General features: G+C 34.4%; 1 protein-coding gene across 6 annotated transcripts in view; it reads right to left on the minus strand.

The window, feature by feature from the left end:
- The window catches only part of DGKB (diacylglycerol kinase beta), a 332,216-nt gene that overhangs the window by 185,938 nt on the left and 127,892 nt on the right, over positions 1-18,386 (minus strand). For all 6 annotated transcript variants that reach the window (XM_066553994.1, XM_066554001.1, XM_066554026.1 and 3 more), the window contains 4 exons: positions 17,055-17,129; positions 9,457-9,542; positions 7,079-7,168; positions 4,413-4,573 (listed from right to left, as the gene is read on the minus strand). In XM_066553994.1, the coding sequence (XP_066410091.1) occupies positions 4,413-4,573; positions 7,079-7,168; positions 9,457-9,542; positions 17,055-17,129 (412 nt within the window). The remainder of the gene's footprint in view (positions 1-4,412; positions 4,574-7,078; positions 7,169-9,456; positions 9,543-17,054; positions 17,130-18,386) is intronic.

Here is an 18,386-nt window from a genome sequence, read left to right on the forward strand (position 1 = left end):
GAAAACGTTTATGGTTAAAGATCTTCAGTACTGATTCATGCTGACCTAATTATGGCTCCATAAAGTCTAAACTCTCAGCTAATTCAGTGGCAGAACAGTAAATTCAAAATTATGCTTGCTTTTGGAAAACCTACTTTAGGACTCACATCCTAACATCTATTCATAATTTCTTTCAGCATTATTACCCACAAAATGGAAAACAATAAAAAGAGCTATTAGTAACTAACAGGAAAGTCAATGGGAAATAGATGAGTTGTTTAGTTTAAAAATTGTTACCTTTTTTGAGATAAGCCATTGTCTGAATCCAAGAATTGTTTTTTATTTAATATTTTTAAGTAGTTTACATAAAAAGGTAAAAAATCAGGGTCCAGCAATGCTGGTTCTCAGGTGACTACGATTATGCCTTTAGTTTGGCCTACAGCTATTTGCTTCAATCAAGGAGAAGCCTCTGAAAAGCTCATCCATCTTTAAGAATAAGAATTATTAATTGTGAGATATCAAAAAGCAATGAGATGCTTTTTAAAAGAATTTCACCATAGATTTTGCATGATTTCATGTCTCTTGAATACCCACCTGGAAGAGAAAGCATAGAAAGGAGAGATATTGTGCTCTCTCACACACATTCCTACCCCTAAGTATGTAAGATGTCTTCTTCCCCCTTCCATGTGCTCCTTTCAACAAAGCATTTAGTGGAAGCCAAGATTTCTAATGTTTAATCAAAATGGAACATTTAATGATGCATTTCTTCCATTATCAAAACATCTATTTTGTCTCACTTTGAGACAATCATTTGAGAAGCACTAAAAATAAGCAATATAGCTTCCCTACATATTTGACATTCTTCACAAACTTCCCAATAAAAGATAAACAGCCTTGACAGTCACTCCCTTTTCAGTGACTAGTATCAACAATACAGTATTGCTTGACAACTAAGCTACTTATCCCTAAGTTTAAAAGAACTCTTTCTTCACACCTTAGCACTATGTAAAGTTCCTGGCCATGCCATTATGGAGTTTCCTAACAGCGCACATGGAAGTCCTTCTCAAGGTAACAATGTTCTCAAGTTGCTTTCCTGTTTTGGTTTTATGAGAGAGTTTGCCTCATTGTCTGTTGGCCACTCATCTTCCATGGCCGCTGCCCAGGTCTCAATCAGCACATGATTATTTCACCATCTTCCATGTTTATTTTGTTTTGTGTGTACTTCAATTGAGTATATTTATTGTGAAAAGAATATAGGCCCATCCATTTCATAATTAACAATGTGCACTTATGCTTTACTATGACTGCATCACTGAAGAAAATGGCTCAATCTAGGCACAACCTGAGAGTAGACTTCAGAAAAATCGTTTGCAAAGAGAGGGTTTACTTTTTAGGGTATCATTATCCACTTTTTTCTTCTTGTTCTTTGAGTAATGCATAGAGTTATGAGTATATGGTGATTCAGTTTGAGGATTATTTTGTTTGCTTGGGTGTTGTTTTGAGGCTTTTTTGGAGGGGGTAATTTCAAGCATTGAACTGAAGAATTACTACTGATTTTGTGAAAATACTTCCCTGTTCTAAGACAGGATTAGATTAGGGAAGTGTCGGCTTTTTGGTTTTTTGCTTTTTTTTTTTTTACAGGCTTGAGGTACAGATACAAAAAAATAGCTCAGATAAAATAAACGAGGTGTGTTACAAACACAAGCTTGATCTGAAGCACCTGTCCACATATATATGTTGAGCCACCATTAATGGTATGCGGCTGCATGCTTGAAGAAAGCAGCAAAAGTTAAACTGTTTTATCCACAGGAAAAGGTTAACTGTGACAAATAATATGTCCAATGAAATACTCTGTCTACACACACACACACACACACACACACACTCCCTCTGATTATAGTAACAGCAAGTTGGCAAAATGAAGTGACAAGACTGAAATTCCAGTACTGCAGCAACTGCAGAAATGCATTGCAAGCCCAAGAATAGAGTATGTGATAACAAAACAATACTGACATTACTGAACGCTGTCTTTGATGATCACTGGGATATCAACCTAGTGCATGAATGTATGACTATTAAAACTGGTTGGGTAGATTACAGGGGAAATAACTTTTATTTTCTCTAAAGTACATCAGTAAGTGAACTTTCCACTGTTGCACAGTTGGCCTGATGTTTCCCATCTCTGTCATGCCTCCTCATTTGTCCTCTAATACTACCAGCTATGTTTTTCCAGCTCCCCAAAACTGTGACTTTCCAAGGCAAGCTTTCATTTTCAGATTACTCTACTATATTCTTGACCAGATTTTTTTGGTTTGGTTTTCCTTGGGGTGATGGTATCTTTGGTTTTTTTTAAATAAATATGATTTGACTATAATGCACGTTTTTCTTGGATATTTAGCTCATATCAGTGACTCCAGTATTATTAGGAAGCAGATGGAACTTCTCTTCTGGTATCTTGCCATCCTGACAGAATGATGGATGTGAGCAATTGAAAAATCTTTATCTTATTCTACATTGCTCTTAGATGTTTTCTAGCTCCTGCTTTGAAACTGACACATGGCTTGGCGTCCGCTTTTTATGGTCCTTCCGTGCTTTGTGTTTCCATCAGGTTGAACATTACCCACATTCATTCACAGCTGGTTACACATAAATCTCTGTTTCTTACCTTTTTCTCTGTACTTAGACATAGTACAGTACTTATGTACATATCAGAACTTTGAGATTGCCACAGGAAAAAAAGGGCTTGTTTGGCTTGAACATACTAATCAAACCTTTCACATACACATGCTACAGTCTCCAGCATTCCTGTCAAGTTAGTGTATCATTTTCCTTCCAAGGGGTAAATTGCTTTTGGACTGGAACCTATGATAAAACAACTAGATTTGGAGATGAGGAGAGAGCAAGGGATGTTATGCTCAACTTCAACAAAGTTTTGAACACTAGCTACCCCAGCATTCTTGTATCTAGCTTGGGATATTATGGTCTTGATTGCTGGAGAGATTTTAAAAAAAAGACTGACTAGATAAGGTGATTAACAGGTAAGAGGGCAGCTCCAGAGAGGTCTAATAGCAGACTGCAAGTACCTATGAGGAGGTATCAAGAGGACAAAGCCAGACTCTTCACAGTGGCACATATGACAGGAGGATGGGCGACAGATAATTTATGTCAAAATGAGAGATTCAGACAGGATGTAGGGAAAAAAAAAACCAAAAAAACCAAACTATTTTCATCATAAGAACAGTCAAGCACCACAACAAGTTGCCCAAAGAGATTGTGCCATTCTTGGGGGCACTTAAAATCTAAATGGATAATGCCCCAAGCAATATGATCTGCTCCTCAGCTGACCCTGTTTAGAACTAATAACTTCCTGCAATCCCTTCCAACCTGAATTATGGTTCTAAAACATCAAGAGTTCCATGTCAAGCACAATTTTATTCAGTTTTACTTTCCCTTCCTTTCTATGCATACATTTAGATTGTTTGTTATTAACCACAATTTCTGCCATACCATTACAAAGTTCATACAGCAAATTCCATTCATGTTGGATTAGAGACTGTTCTTATTATTTGGCAAGAATCTATGAGGCAATGTGCAATATGTTGTAGGTCACCATTAGTTTTCAAAGTGCCTTGGAAAAACAGTAAAAATTAAGAGAGTGTAATTCAATCAAGTGTAGGTTTCTGCATGTAGGGAGGAAGAATCACCCAGGATAAACCCAAATGAGATATAAAGTAATGACTCTTCAGAATAGTATCAGAAATTAACAACAAATCACAAATCAAAAACAAATAAAGAAATTCTGCTAATATTAACAAGTATCGATACTACATAGAAAACTACAGAGAAACGCAAACCAGAGATGCAGTTCCTCAGACATGAAGAGCTGCTTAAAATCCTTTTCCTTCTAATTCATTCAAACTGTGAATTTGAAGTGAACTTCACTTCCCTACAAGGCAGAACCAAGAAGACACCAAGAAGAGGCTTTCTTTTTTGTATTATTGTTTTATTATTTAAAACCGCCCTGAAGAAATAAAGAATGCAACAGTTCCTTTAAGCAGTTTTGACTATGTAAATTCTAATGGAAAATATTACTTAAGAGGTCTTATTAAGTGATTTGTTTTTCCTTTATATTTTTATAGGACCTTCAAACTGACAATATAAATTTAGTATTATAGCTGCTCATAAACCATTACGAACAACACAAATATCTTCTTTATAAATGGGAAGGTAGAAGGTCCTGAAAAATAATTCAGGTTTGAATGTGAGGAAGTAAATTTATGCAAATTGCTGTCAGTCATCTATGTATTCATTTCACTAGCAAAACAACATTATAAATGATCTCTAGCCAACAGTTCTTCATTTGAAGGCATGTGATGCAAATATTTATTCAAAACAGAAAAAGAAAATCACTTAAGGATAAGCATAAGTCTTACCACGCCAATAGAAAAGTAGTTATTGATGATGTTGTAAGGCACTGGGTCTCCCTTCTCATCTTTATCATTGGGTATTACTTCGAATTTCCACCTGTCCAGTAAAATCTCTGAGCTGTTCTCAATGTCTTTTAAGATCTTCATCAAATTCTCACCTTCATACCCTAGCAAAACATAAAAACAGTTATTTAATCAAGCATAATAAACTTTCATTACTTTTTTTTCTCTTTCTAGATGATTGAACAGGATTCTGCGCAAACTGATCTAATTGAAGATGCCCCTGCTCATTGCAGGGAGGGTTGGACTAATTAACTAACCTTTAAAGATCCCTTCCAACCCACAATAGTCTATGATTCTGAGACTGGAAAAATGAAAGCAATTCATACAAGACCTTAAAAGCAGGATTGTGCATGAAGTATTGACAATTTTCCAGCACTTGTCATTAAAAGAAGCACAAATACAAAGCTAATTAAGCATGTAAATTTAGAGTAATTCTACAGATTTCAGTGGACATCAAATTTGTGACGAAGAAAACAATTAGATCTTCAAAATTTGCGAATCTCTTGAACTTTCCAAATGATCCATAAAGCTAAGGTTGTACTTTGCAAAATGTTCTTGATGAGAAATTAATCTTAATATTGAAATTCCTTTGATTTCAAAATTTTTGGAAAAGAGACATGTTGCTATTTTGCCTGGCAAGACACTGAAAGGTTAAAAGCTATCTACTAATTTTCATTGATTGTTTCAATCCTGTTTAGCATAACAAATCCAGAATTTCAAATCCATATCTGATAGCTTTATAAGCAAAAGTAACATTTTTGATTATCTCAACAACTTCTTCATGAGCCTCATCCTGCTTTGTAGAGAGAACTTACTCTTAGTTGCAAGTAAGCATTCACATGTGATTCACTAAAATGAGTAGAAAATTGGTTTATGCCCTCATGAGTATATACAACACACACATGTGTGCATGAAGAAAAACTGTGTGAGTTTTACTAAGTGACATTATCAAGTCTGAATATTATTCAAAACAAACAACTTAGGAATAGATAGCTAAGATCTGGGGATTCAAAGCTGAAAAAACAAGATTTCCTATTCAAGCAGTATATACTGCTGGTGTTATTAACAGCTTTAGCAGGGCAAGCCACTCAAAGCCTTCTTGCTCAAAACCCATTGCTGATATATTTGTTTATGGCTGCCTAGCACACTTTTGCTAGTTACTGCTAACCACCACATGACAGCAGCATGCACAATTCCGTTTCTCTGCATCTTTGACATCATTCACCAGCAATTTAGTTTCTGGAATCCCTGTCTCCTCTCCCATCTATGGAAATTCCAGAAAATCTGTACTATGGTATTGTTCACCACAAAGCAACTTGGCAAAGAATGATGAATCACAGAATATTTCCCTATTGTTTTTCCTACTTTAGTCCAAATAGAATCACTTAAGTTACAGAACAAAAATAAAAGTGAAGGTAGGGACAGGTCCCAGCTAATGTAATTAAATGTTCTCATGGTTGACCCTACTTAAACAGCAGACTGCACTAGTGACTTCCTATGACCTCTTTCAGTTATTCTATGGATCTATGAACAATTCAGTAATTAAGCAAGGCTGATTTGAATAGGTTTTGTCTCATTTGTTCTCCATTTTTCCCCTAACACTATGAGAATGCAAACAATCAACAGTTGTGACAGATAAAATAAAGGAGGTTTTCAAATGATTTGACAGAACATTATGGTTAACAAAGTGCTATAGCATGAAAACTACTGAGAATTTGCTAAAGACTATCTGGCAACAAGGCAGACATTTGGAAAGGGAACTGATGAGACAGGAGAAGTAAGATATCTGCGAAGGCTGAGAAGCTCCAAATAAAACAACCAAGTTCCAAATGCAAAACATCTTAACTGAAACAACCAAGACCTGAAATAGACCTGGCTATGAGCCCATAAAATGAGGTGTTTTCACCACAGACTGAATCTTTTCTAAGATTTTCTTCCTTGAGTCTCTTTCAAGTTATCCTGTAATATGGATTCTGAATGGAGTTTTTCAGAGGAGCTGAGAGTAAGTCTCCATACATCCAGGAAAGGATGCAAAGGGTATTAAAGGTTAGATTTCTAAATATTCTTCTTTCAGCATTCTTTGCCTTCTCATTTTCTGATAAATCGTACCACAGCACATTGTCTGGAATCCTCTGTAGGAAAACAGAAAGGGAGTGGATCAAAGGAACTAGTCCGAGGCTAAGACATGCTTTTCTTTTAATATTTTTAAAGATTAAAAAAGATTAAACTACTCCTAACCCATTATTAGGTATTTTCAGTAACCCTTTCAGAACAGTCCCAATTAAACCCGTTTAAGACTGCTCCCTTTATAAGGTACTGATCAAAGCAATAACTTGAATCCAGACGGTAAAAAGCCAACCAAACAGCTATACACTATTCTCATTACACCTTGGAACGTTTTTGGTGTCAGCAGAAGCTACAAACAAGGTATGAAGTGTGATTGCAACCTTTAATATCTTACATATGTATACAACAATTACAAACAGATCATTCCAAAAATAGAGAAAGTGATAATGGCTCTTTATGAAAACAAATCCAAATGTAAATGTTGATATAAATTTTTTTTAAATTTTAATTCAATAACAAATTGCATTTTGATTTGTGTTTACCTCCTCCCCATCTCAGACACCTTGCTAAATCATTGCCAGTCCCAAGAGGCAGGATAGCAACAGGAGGATGCTTAATCAAGTTGGCTTTCTCTGTGAATAAAGAAGGAAAAAAACACAACTAAGGAACAAAAATTATCTAATTGCATGGTATTATATAACTGTGTTAGGTTTTGTTTCAGTGAAAGACTTGCTTTGCATATGAAATTATGCTGCCTGCTCCACAATGGGGATTTCACCAAGTCAGTCCACTTTGTAGGCCCTTCTCCACTGGATATTCAACTCTTAATCCTAATTTACTAATTTATTATCATAAAGATTTTGTAATCCTAATTGACTCCTTTGTTATCATTAGGACTTTGTAAATCATAGATATGACAAACATTCATGAACAATGATACTCAAGATCTTTCCAAGAGTGAATATGGTGTTCTTGTTCTAGTTCTCAGCTCTGCCATTCCCAGCTGTGAATACAGAAGAGTGATAGTTAAGGGCATGAATAATGAGGTGAACCTTCTACTTTGTCACCTGGGTGACCAAATTTGTACGAAACTGTATTCACCCGGATTTAGGTCTATACCTGAGCTCCACTACCAAGAAGTCATTGGAACTAACACAAGACTTTAGATGGGTTTGCCCATCAGGAATTAAACCTCCAAAGAGAGCACTGAAGTGTGTGATCAAGTCTTTAGGTAGCAATTTTCTGTTTATTAAACAATGCTTTGAAATGAATGAATTTATAGCATCTTTTCAGTCTTTACTGGTACTTTTGTAGCATTGTAAGCCCAAGGATCTTTTCAAAATCCGATGAGAAAACCCTTGTCAAGAAACACAGCCTCTCTGAAAGCTGGAACATATATTTCAAATATATAATTTGTCAAATTTCCCATTTAATGTGCATGAATAGCATGTCTATTTTAAAAGTTATATTTAATTAATCAATTATTTTGTTTATAGAATTATACACAATTATCAGCAATGATCAGCAGGAGTTTATCTATACAATGGATGTAGCAGGGAAATCAATATTTATCAATATTTTAGAAAGATTTACCATTCACATAACCAGTTTAATGGAAATCTTTCAGAGAATGTAATACTTAATAGAGTGATTAAAGAAAAATTTTTAAAGTTTCAAATTGATGAGAATTATTTTTTTCCTTTTATTTATTTTTTCTTTCTTTTCTTTTTTTTAACATTCTTTTTTCTTGCTGTGTTCTCAGCTAAAGCTCTTTGTATATCAGGAGATCAGGGAAGACCAAATTAGAAAGTGTTGAGAAACAGGTGTACCCTTACACTTTATATGCTAAAGTGCTTTTGCCTCCTAAAAGGCAGCATTGAAAATATATTTTCTGCACCTATGAAAAAAGGTGGTTCCTGGATTCCCGAAGTAATTTCTTAGTTCTATACCACAAAAATGGTGCAGAACATAGTATGTTACTGGAAGAGAAAATAACTGCATGACATTTTATACCTCATGAAAAAGGTGACGACACAATAAACAGCTGCAAAACTTTGTTGCATCCAAGTTTAGGCAATGCACTTGATGTTTCTGTACATTAATTTATGACTCTGAAAGCTATTTGAGAGCTACTTGCAGTAGCTTGCATTTGCAAAAGACTTTTTCCAACCAAGATTGGAAATATTCCTTTGCTATCATTCCTTCATGACATCAAGTTTACTTTTCAATGAACTTTCTGCTCCCCCACAAAGCACACACTTTTAAACACTTTAGTTAAAACTTAAGTTGAGTCTTTTGACCTCTCTTGATCCACTTCCTAATTTCCAGTGTAACACATGCCCACTATTTTTCTCTGTAGCCTAACACCAAATAAATGATCATGTGATGTGGAAGACATTCTCAAAGACATAATCTTTGAGAAGATTAAGTATATTAAGTCTGTAATAACTAGACTTGTGGGCCTTCCTTATGATTTTTAAAGAGGACTTTGCAGACAACTGAATGAAAGAACTCCAAAACTGAATTAGCTTTTAATACATTATCTTCATTTCGGGATAATACAGTAAAAACAAAAATTCGGTAACCAAAAAAAAGCAAGTGACCTAAATTAAATTTTCTTAAAATTAGCAAATTAGGTTTGATTCAGTTGGGGAATAGTCTTTAAACTGAAACTGAAATAGATTAATTCAGATTTCTTGCTTACAGGAAATCCAGAAACGCTGAACTTGTCTAGAGATTTTAAATAACTTTCGTTATTTGAGTACCCTTAAAAATAATCATGTCCCAAACTAACACATTCAAAAAATTTAAATGAACAAGCTGTTGTTTGAAATAGCTGAATCCATGCATTGGTACATAAGGAAGACCATTAAAATGAAATCCATGAGGCAAACAAAACTGTGTGAAGGCTACAGATTACCTATGCAATCCAAAATCCAGCCCACTGTTCCATCTCCACCACATGCTAGTACTCTGAACTCAGCAACATCTCGGAAAAAATTTAACCTAAAAAGAGTAAATGAAGATACCTAATTATGATCAATATAATCGTGCATTATGTAAACATGTTATGGCTTAAGACATTTTGTTTAATAGAAAATAGCAAATGATCACTTTAAATAAAAGTCACTTCTGCTTATGTATTCATTTTTAGACAGACAAAATCCAACATTATTATTAATTATTCTCAGTATTATCTGAAAAACTTCAAAGAAAATTACTGATTCAAGGGTTAATATGGTACACTAACAGTAGAAAAAGTTTGGACCCGATGGTTGGGCCAATCTTTGTCTGACTTCAAATCTTGTTTGAAACTATTGTCAAAAAGCATTCTCTGTTCACTTAGTTGTAAATGTACTAGGTTTCTCAAAACAGAAAAGTCTGAATTCTAAATGTATTAGCCGTAACATTTATTTGTGAAGTTCTTTCTATAAAGCTATATGAAAACTTCATACTTCTGGTAGAACACTGGTACATATTAAGCTGAACATTCAGTGGCTGTTAAAAACAACTTCGCCTCATGGTTTAATACAAAATGAGAAAGCATCAGATTGAAGATCTTCATTCCATCATCCTAAAAACTGTATTTTAAAAGTAAAATATCTTTGGCAATATTTGCCTGGCTATTTCTGCTTCCATATCCATCAAGTGAGTACCACCACCTCCTCACCCATTTCCTTCTATAACAACGTTGCATAATGTTGGAAAGTGAGGATATTTAAAACAACACTAAGGTTCAGTATTTTATATTGAAAGCATCACTTCATGACAGCTTTTGACACATGCTGAAATCAGTCCTTACACATAAACAGTCACTAGACAAAAAAGTTCCAGTAATGTTGTCATATTACTAGGTATGCATGTGTATGTTCATTCACATAAATGATATTCATTAGTGTTATAGATATCTTAATGGATATTCTATATTCCAGTCACCAGAACTGATATCCAGTTTGCAATCTCCTAATAAATGCACAACTAATATATTTTAAACAAATTCCGGAATACAAATAAATATAGACAATAGCTTGCAGGTGTTTAATTCCAACTGTTTCCCATATGAAATTGTAATGCTGCAGGGAGAATTAGTTTCTGTCCTTAGGAAGTTTTATAATTCTTTTAGACCTCTTGATAAAATCAAGAACACATGAAAAATTACAGAGTAAAAAAGCAAGAATGGGAGAAGGAAATGAAAAACACAATGCACAAAGAAGTTATGTAATATGTAGAATAATAGAAAGGACAACTTCTTGTTTTATTAGTTTTTGACCAGAATTTCAATTTTAGCCAAGTTGCATAGAATTAAGCTCATCACATGTCCCACCCCCTGTAATTTTCTTTGCTCAGAAGAGCTCTTAAGCAATTTCAAGTGGAAATATAACACCTGAAGGATGCCTACTTGCCCTGTATTAAAGGCTGCCTTGCCCTTCTCACCCCTTTTATGTTCTTCTTCACACATCTGCAGGATAAGTGCTGTAGGATCTCCTGTGACCCAAAACATCATGTGCCAGATCTGACTGGGCTCACGTGGGGAACACATCTAATAAGAGCATGTGCTGAAAGATCCTCTGCTGGGAGTCCTCTCCCAGCACTGCAAGGGCAGGCATTGAGATGTGCCCTGGCCCACAGGTGTGCATGCCCTTCCCGGCCCATGGCCTGGCACAGAGACAAACACCTCCTGCCACCAGTATTCCCACTGCAAGCCAATGTGCTGGATTGGCAGAGAGTCACCAGGTGTAATTACATTCCTTCCTACACTGAGAGTGTTCCAGCTTAATTTAAAGTCAAATTATAGCCCAGAGGTGATGGCAGGGTACTCATTGCTAAGTATTTAAGCATTTCTACTTCACAGAAAAGAAAGTCTGGAAAGAACCAACCAAACAACTAAAACAGCACCAAAAGCACAGGGTTGATTTTAGCATTGCTCCAGACTGGGAGAATATAGACTTAAACCTCTGTCTCTTTTTATAAACAAGCTTCTTCACCATATGGATATCAAAGATCCTTTTGTTTTGACTGTATAGCTAATCTTCATCCAAAAAGTGTAACTTCTAAAAAAGTGGGGGACTGAAAAATCTGGTGAAACCATATTGTCAAAAACCTTTTCAATAAGCTGCATTTGTATTTCTCTTGGGACTTTTTATATTCACAGACAGTGAATTTTCCAAGAAAAGTGTTGCACTAAATTCACATAACCTTTTCTTTATATAATTTAAAATATAAAAATTATACACACATTATATAAAAATCTATCACACAAAATACATAAAAATAATGCATGTTACAGTGTATATTTGCATGCATAAATGCAGCGTATATAAATATACTATAGCAGATATAAATATTTATAAAATCAAATTAATTTATAAAATTAAATATAGTTATATAATTATATATGTAAATAAATCTTATTCATTGAATTAGAATGTGCAGCCTACATTAGGAGTTGGGAAGGGAACATAGTTTTCTGTTTTATAAGGTATCATTTAGACTCAGCAAGTGATACAATTGTACAAAAATAATTTGACACATTTCTTTAGAGATCTTTAGGGAGAAAGTCAGTAGTGCTTACCAAGAAAATGGTACTCAATTAGTGTTTTAATATCACCTGTTAATTTTTATCTACCGTTTTTCTCATGGTTTGTAAAGAATTTTTAAAAAAACTGCTGGAGAAGAACTTAGTAACTAAGTGATTTAAAGTGAAACTAAAAAAAAATTGAAGTCATTGCAAAGATTTTGTGCAATGTCAGACATGAGTTAAAAAAAGTTAAAAAACCAGAATAGAAAATTTTATCCTATTTTGTCAGAAAAATTTGAAACACTGAGAGTGATCACCACCAGTCTAATTTTATTTTATTTTGCAAGAAACAAGGATTCAAAGGCAATTACTGCGTTTCTGCTGATAAATTAGTAATTTCCACCTGAAAGAGGGCAACTATTTCAGCTACCTAAATTACTCTAATTCACTTTTTCATCATTACCTCATCAAGTCCATAGGAATGCAGGGGATCTACTTATGAATAAAACACCAATGCTAGAGGATGTCACTATTTGATTTTGAATCATGCAGTTAATTGATTTATGCACAGGTGGCAAACACATACACATTCTTATAGAACTGTTCAGAGAAAAATCTAAAGTATTTATTTTTATCTAATTAATTTAGTTTATAAGAGTAAAACTGAAGTTTTACTCACAGTAATGAAAAGATAAATTGCAGTATTTTCCATTTAGTTACCTGTACATGACTACTGCTCTTATACCCAAAATCTGTACTCAGCCACACAAGGTGGCATAACAATGCATGAAATCATTCAGCATTCTTCATTCACAGTGGAAGCAAAATTTAAGATTGCCTACAGCACAAAAAAATAATCCACTAGTGGATCCCAGCACAGGTTTCAGGTGCCAACACCACAGATGTCATAGAAGCAAAAATATTGTTAAACAGCTGCTTAAAATATATCTCGAAATTCAGGATTTAAGTATCATATGTGAATTCTAAGTACTACTGGTTTGTGGTGTACAAAAATAATTTTTATCATTAGATTACAACCAACCCACCATTGCTAGCTTTGCCATTCTTTGGCAAAAATGTAAATCTTCCAAGAAAATATGGACCAGATCCAATATTTGGTTTGAAAGAAAATAACTATGCGGTTATTATCTTCTAAAAAATTCTTGGTGTATACACCTTCCTCTGGGTATTCCAAATATCCAACAAAGAAATGCTCGAGCAATCAATTCAAATAATTAAGGAAAATAGTGTAATTTTCAAAACAGGCCTACTGCCTTGTGAAGGTAAAAAAGCCCAGATGCTGTAGATTCCCAACTGAATTACCGTGTAAGTTGCAGGGATTCTTCTTTGGTGTCTTGGGCATCTTTTAAGTGGGCAGAATTTAAGATTTAGTAAGGCCTGTTGAAGCAAACTTGTAGCTAGAATTCAAAAAATAGATGCTCTCCAAATTAAATGCTTATGGAAGTTAAAAAGAAATACAACTTTTGTGGATATAATTTCTATAATAGAGTATAAAAATAGTATAAATTAGACATTTTAAATAATAGAACTTTAGGGAACAGAGGCCTTTTCAGAGAGACAAAGACTTTGTGAAACACTGACCTCTCTACAGAGTCCTGTGGCTCTGTGGCTCGACTGCTATTCATCCTGCTATTATTTACCTCTCTGTGAGGTGAACAATAACTGAATTTCAGATTCTTCAAGATCATTAAATCCACAATAACAGTTGTTGTCAAAAGTAGAAGACTCCTATAGAGATGTAACAACCAAACAGGGAAACTCCTTTCATGGCAAAAAACACAGGTGCCAGGCACAAATTACACAATGCATCAGCCCAGCAATTTTCTCGTCACTGTGTTAACTGTGGCAGTCTGTAACTGTGGAGTACCTTTTATGCCTGTGTTCAGCTGCAGAGCTTACAAGGTTTTTCCAGCTCACCCATATCCCTCTACTGCCAATTAAAGAATGTCTAAACCATTAATTATTGTACCCATGTTTAAAGTGTGCTTTTGCCCTTTGGCTTAGAGCTTCTTGATTTTCAGGCCTCGCAGCAGGTCTCCATTGCTGGAAAGGAATCAGTGCAAGAGTCGCTGCCATGAGGTTTATTTGCATCATGAACATCTTTTTATACAGACTATGTACATCACGTATTTTGACATAAACTGCTCCAAAAACCCTAGCTCAGACAGGAAAAGAAGCTGCAAGAGATGTCATTGCTGCTGTTCCTGCACTTCCCCATGTACCACCCCATCTATTATGAAAGTAGGCAACACATGTACTTCAGTAATTGTACATTGAGGTTGTGCTACTAAAATTTGTTGTCATTTGCTCAAAATATTTTTCTGTTGTCCTGCTGTATGCCAGCATAGTTATAGAAAAATATAGAATAAATGGTATTAAGAAAGGTGGAGCTTTTTTGTTGTTTTAGGGGGTTGTGTTTTGGTTTGGGGGTGTTTTTGTTGCTATTTTGAACTCCTTTCTTCCAAAACATTTCGCTGCAAGAACATGATTATCCCACTAAAGAGGTAGAACAATAGACATAGCAATTGAGCTGCTGACCATTTAAAAAAACCCAAACCAGTTTCAGCACCCCTAAGATTTGCGATTTTCTTACTCTCCTAGTTCATTTTTCCCTCTCTCTGCCCATTGAAAAGGGAATACATAGATTTTTAGAAATTTATGTACTCCCTTTAAAAATAACTGGAAATAACAATTCATGTCAGCCACAGATGTTTGGAACACAAGTTACAAAACTTGTGAATGTTATCTTCTTGCTTGATGATGGCAACCCATGAGAAAAATACCATCAAAAATTAACAAGATTAACTTATGGATTAAAGCAGACAGGTTGGCTTTAACAAAAAAAAAGGCAAATTCTCAGTTAATACTACAGATATTCTCTAGGTTAAGTAAACATGGCTGAAAATAGTAATCAAAAGAAAAAAAAAACCGCATCTCAAAATAGGCTCAACTAAAATGTACCAAAGTAATCATAAATGCTTTAAAATAAATATACATTATGCTTATCCCTTTCTACTAAATAACTTACTGGGATGAAGAAATACATTTCTGCTTTTCTCTGCACTGTACAGTACCCAAATCTGTTCCATTTTGACCTAAATTTCACATGTATTATGAGAAAATCAAATAAACATAAAATTTGGATTGAAAATCCAGTATAACTGGCATTACAGAGATGGATGAATGAGTGGACAGATGGATGAATGGGCAGGTTTTATTAGGCAACTCAGCCCTCACAGAAAACAAGTAATGGTAAATGAAACATCAGAGTTTATTCAACTTCTCACTTAAGGGCCAAATTATATGCAGCCTACAAAGTATTTCCAGGGGCAAGAAGTGATGGCAGGAGACAAACTGGAAATTTAGGATTATCATTTCAGTGAAATGAATTTAAAATATACCAAAACAAGCAGCGCCTGTTTGAAAATTAATTAGAATTTTCTTCAAAGTGATTCTGAGCTAAAACGACTTCGGTTACTAATAGAAAGTGAAATTGAAAACATTTTCTGAAAAACACTGTCCTGGTTCAAAAGACAAATGTTTAAATTGCTTCACTGCTCGGTTTCAGCTTGAACTTAACACTGCCCTCTTGCGCCTCTGCCTTAAAATGCATTTTCCTTTACAGCAAGATCCATGAAAACTAAGTCACTCATGCACAGAAATGGAGCCAGATTTTTTTTTTTTATTTCAAAGAAATGACAATGAACAAAAATATTTCAGGTTTTTTTTTTTTAATCATCCTCTCAATTTCTAGCATGGCCTTTCTATTACACAGTGTGTAAAGCAATATTAGTTACTAGTTTTGTCTCAGTTAATTCTTCTAGTCTACTTATTCTTTGAACTAAGAGTACTTACATTTTTCATACATGCTAAAAATAGTATAAAACCAAATTTCATTCGAGTACTAAAAACAGCACTAGCATTCAGATACAAGACACATGCATGAAAGAAATCATGCATGTCATTATCTCCATTTTTTGGGCTGGTTTTGCACCATTCAGCACCATTAGCTATACTGCAGTGCACGATATCTTAACTTCTGAAAGCCTTGAGCCCAATATGCTTTTCACTTTTATCAATGTTGCTTTTCACTTTCATCAATGTTACACACATGTAAAGGTCTAAACAAATAAAAAATGCAAAGATTTAAAAGAAAAGTATTCAAACAACAGTGTAAACTTAATGTCAGTGAACATATGCCTCCTTCTGCAACTCTTTTCACTGATGTAAAATTTCATGTATCAGTGACAAAAGTAAATAGCCCCATTACATACAAAAAAACACACAGAGCAGATATTTAGTGTTGCTCTAATTTTCTTATACCAAAGCAACCACTACTTAAAAAGGAGAGAATATCAGGTGGCAGAGGTTGGTGTTTGATACACTGTAATTCTCCCATCGTCACAGGAATGCAAATTAAGAAGAATCACAGAGGAAGCACACTAAGCAAAGGACTGCAATGCCAGCTGGTTCAGAGAGCACTTTGGCCCATGTTACAAGTCACTGCCAGCACAATCCAGCCTGGCCAGTCCTTTTCCAGCCACTACATTTCCAAGATCATGTAACTGGTAAGAAGCATGCAGTCACCAATACACATTAGAGACACCCATGCATGTGCACATGTGTGTTTAGGTATGTAAAAGAAATGGATGTCTTGCTGGTCAGTCTTGGAGGCTGCTGACATCTGCAACACAAGTAACCCCCAAGAACTCAGGTTGCTGAAATAGCAGTTAAAGCTGCAAATAGAATTAGGTTTATCCCACAGTTCTTACAGAATAATACATGGTTTTCAGGAAAACATCTGAGATATAGCTTTACTTGTAGAGGTAAGCAAATAATACCTATACATTTCTGCAGCCATTCAGAGAACTGCAGTGTTGATACATTCCAAACATGCTATATGTACTTCAGTCTGTTCATTTGATTATACAGTATTTTATTAAATGAGTTCCTGGTAATAATATTAACTGTAGACTTACCCTGGCATTGGTCCATTTCCAGAAAGACTATAAACTTGACGAGGATTTAAAAGGTACTGAAATTTTCTATAAATTCTGAAGAGGTAAAAGAGACAAGGAGAAAATATTTACTTACATGTTTGTAATTTTTAAAAAACCTTTCATATGGAAGAATTAAAGAAGTTAGAGCATATTACAACTATTTGAACTGCGGGATCTCATTTATATAAAAAATCAAATACTTGAACACAGCAATTATAATTCATACATAGAGTGTATTGTGGGGTATAAAGTTGAGACAGAAGTACTACAAGCTATTTACATTCCAAATGCTGTGTATAGACAGAAACAAAATATGATAAAAAGCTATAATTACACAACAAAAGGTGAATCAAAAAAGCATTTCGGAAAGCATATTGATTTGTATTAAAGTAACTCCATGGCAAAGGAGAGATTTCTTCCTGAAATTTATTGCAAACACAGAACTACAAATATAATTAATTGCAAAAGCTAATTGGCTTTGCCACCCACCAAAAATGTCCACATAGACTGGAAAACATTCTGATAAAGAAAACCTGTGGTCAACTACATTTCCTCAGGATTACATTTGAATGGGAAGAAAATGAAAAAGACTGAAGCAGTTTTACTAAATTACAGTTATTTTTAAATTATCTGAATAATAGGAAGCAATTTATTGATACAGCATGACAAACATTGCCCTGTCCCACATGGGACCCCATTTGCTGTCCTACCCTGAGCAATTATTTCTTCTGAAGTTTAAATTCAGAAATTTGAGTTTACTTGCCCTGAAAGTATGACAGAGATTTTGTTTCTTCATTATAAGTATTAGAAATGTAATTTCCTAAGTTGACTGGAATGCAGTAGTGATTCTTTTCTCACACAGAACCAAGCAAGCACACAAAAGAGTTGGAGCTCACAATAAATAAATATACATATGGGATGTTTGCATTAGTTTAAATTATAAACCCCTGTTTCTTGGTTTTAATTTTAATGTTTCTGTCCTTAAGCTAATTAATATTTTAATGTTTTTAAGAAAGCATTTATTTTTTCATTGAAATATTGCTTATTTTCTTTATAATCTCTTAAGTAAAACAGAAACATAATAAGAGCTGAATTCTAGGTTAAAATGTCCACATTTTCAAATACAGCACAATAAAACTGTCTAGACACAATCTATGCACACATTCAGGGATTTTTTTTTTTCTTCTTTTTTTTCTTAATAGAAATGCATAATTTATCAGGGTAGCTAGAAAGCAAGTGTGTAAAAAATACTGAATACAAACAAATTCATAATTATCTGTAAAATTGCCCAATTGGAGTATTTTCTTAACT

The sequence above is a fragment of the Molothrus aeneus genome, chromosome 1 (genome assembly GCF_037042795.1).
Source record: "Molothrus aeneus isolate 106 chromosome 1, BPBGC_Maene_1.0, whole genome shotgun sequence".
NCBI classification, from domain to species: Eukaryota; Metazoa; Chordata; class Aves; order Passeriformes; family Icteridae; genus Molothrus; species Molothrus aeneus.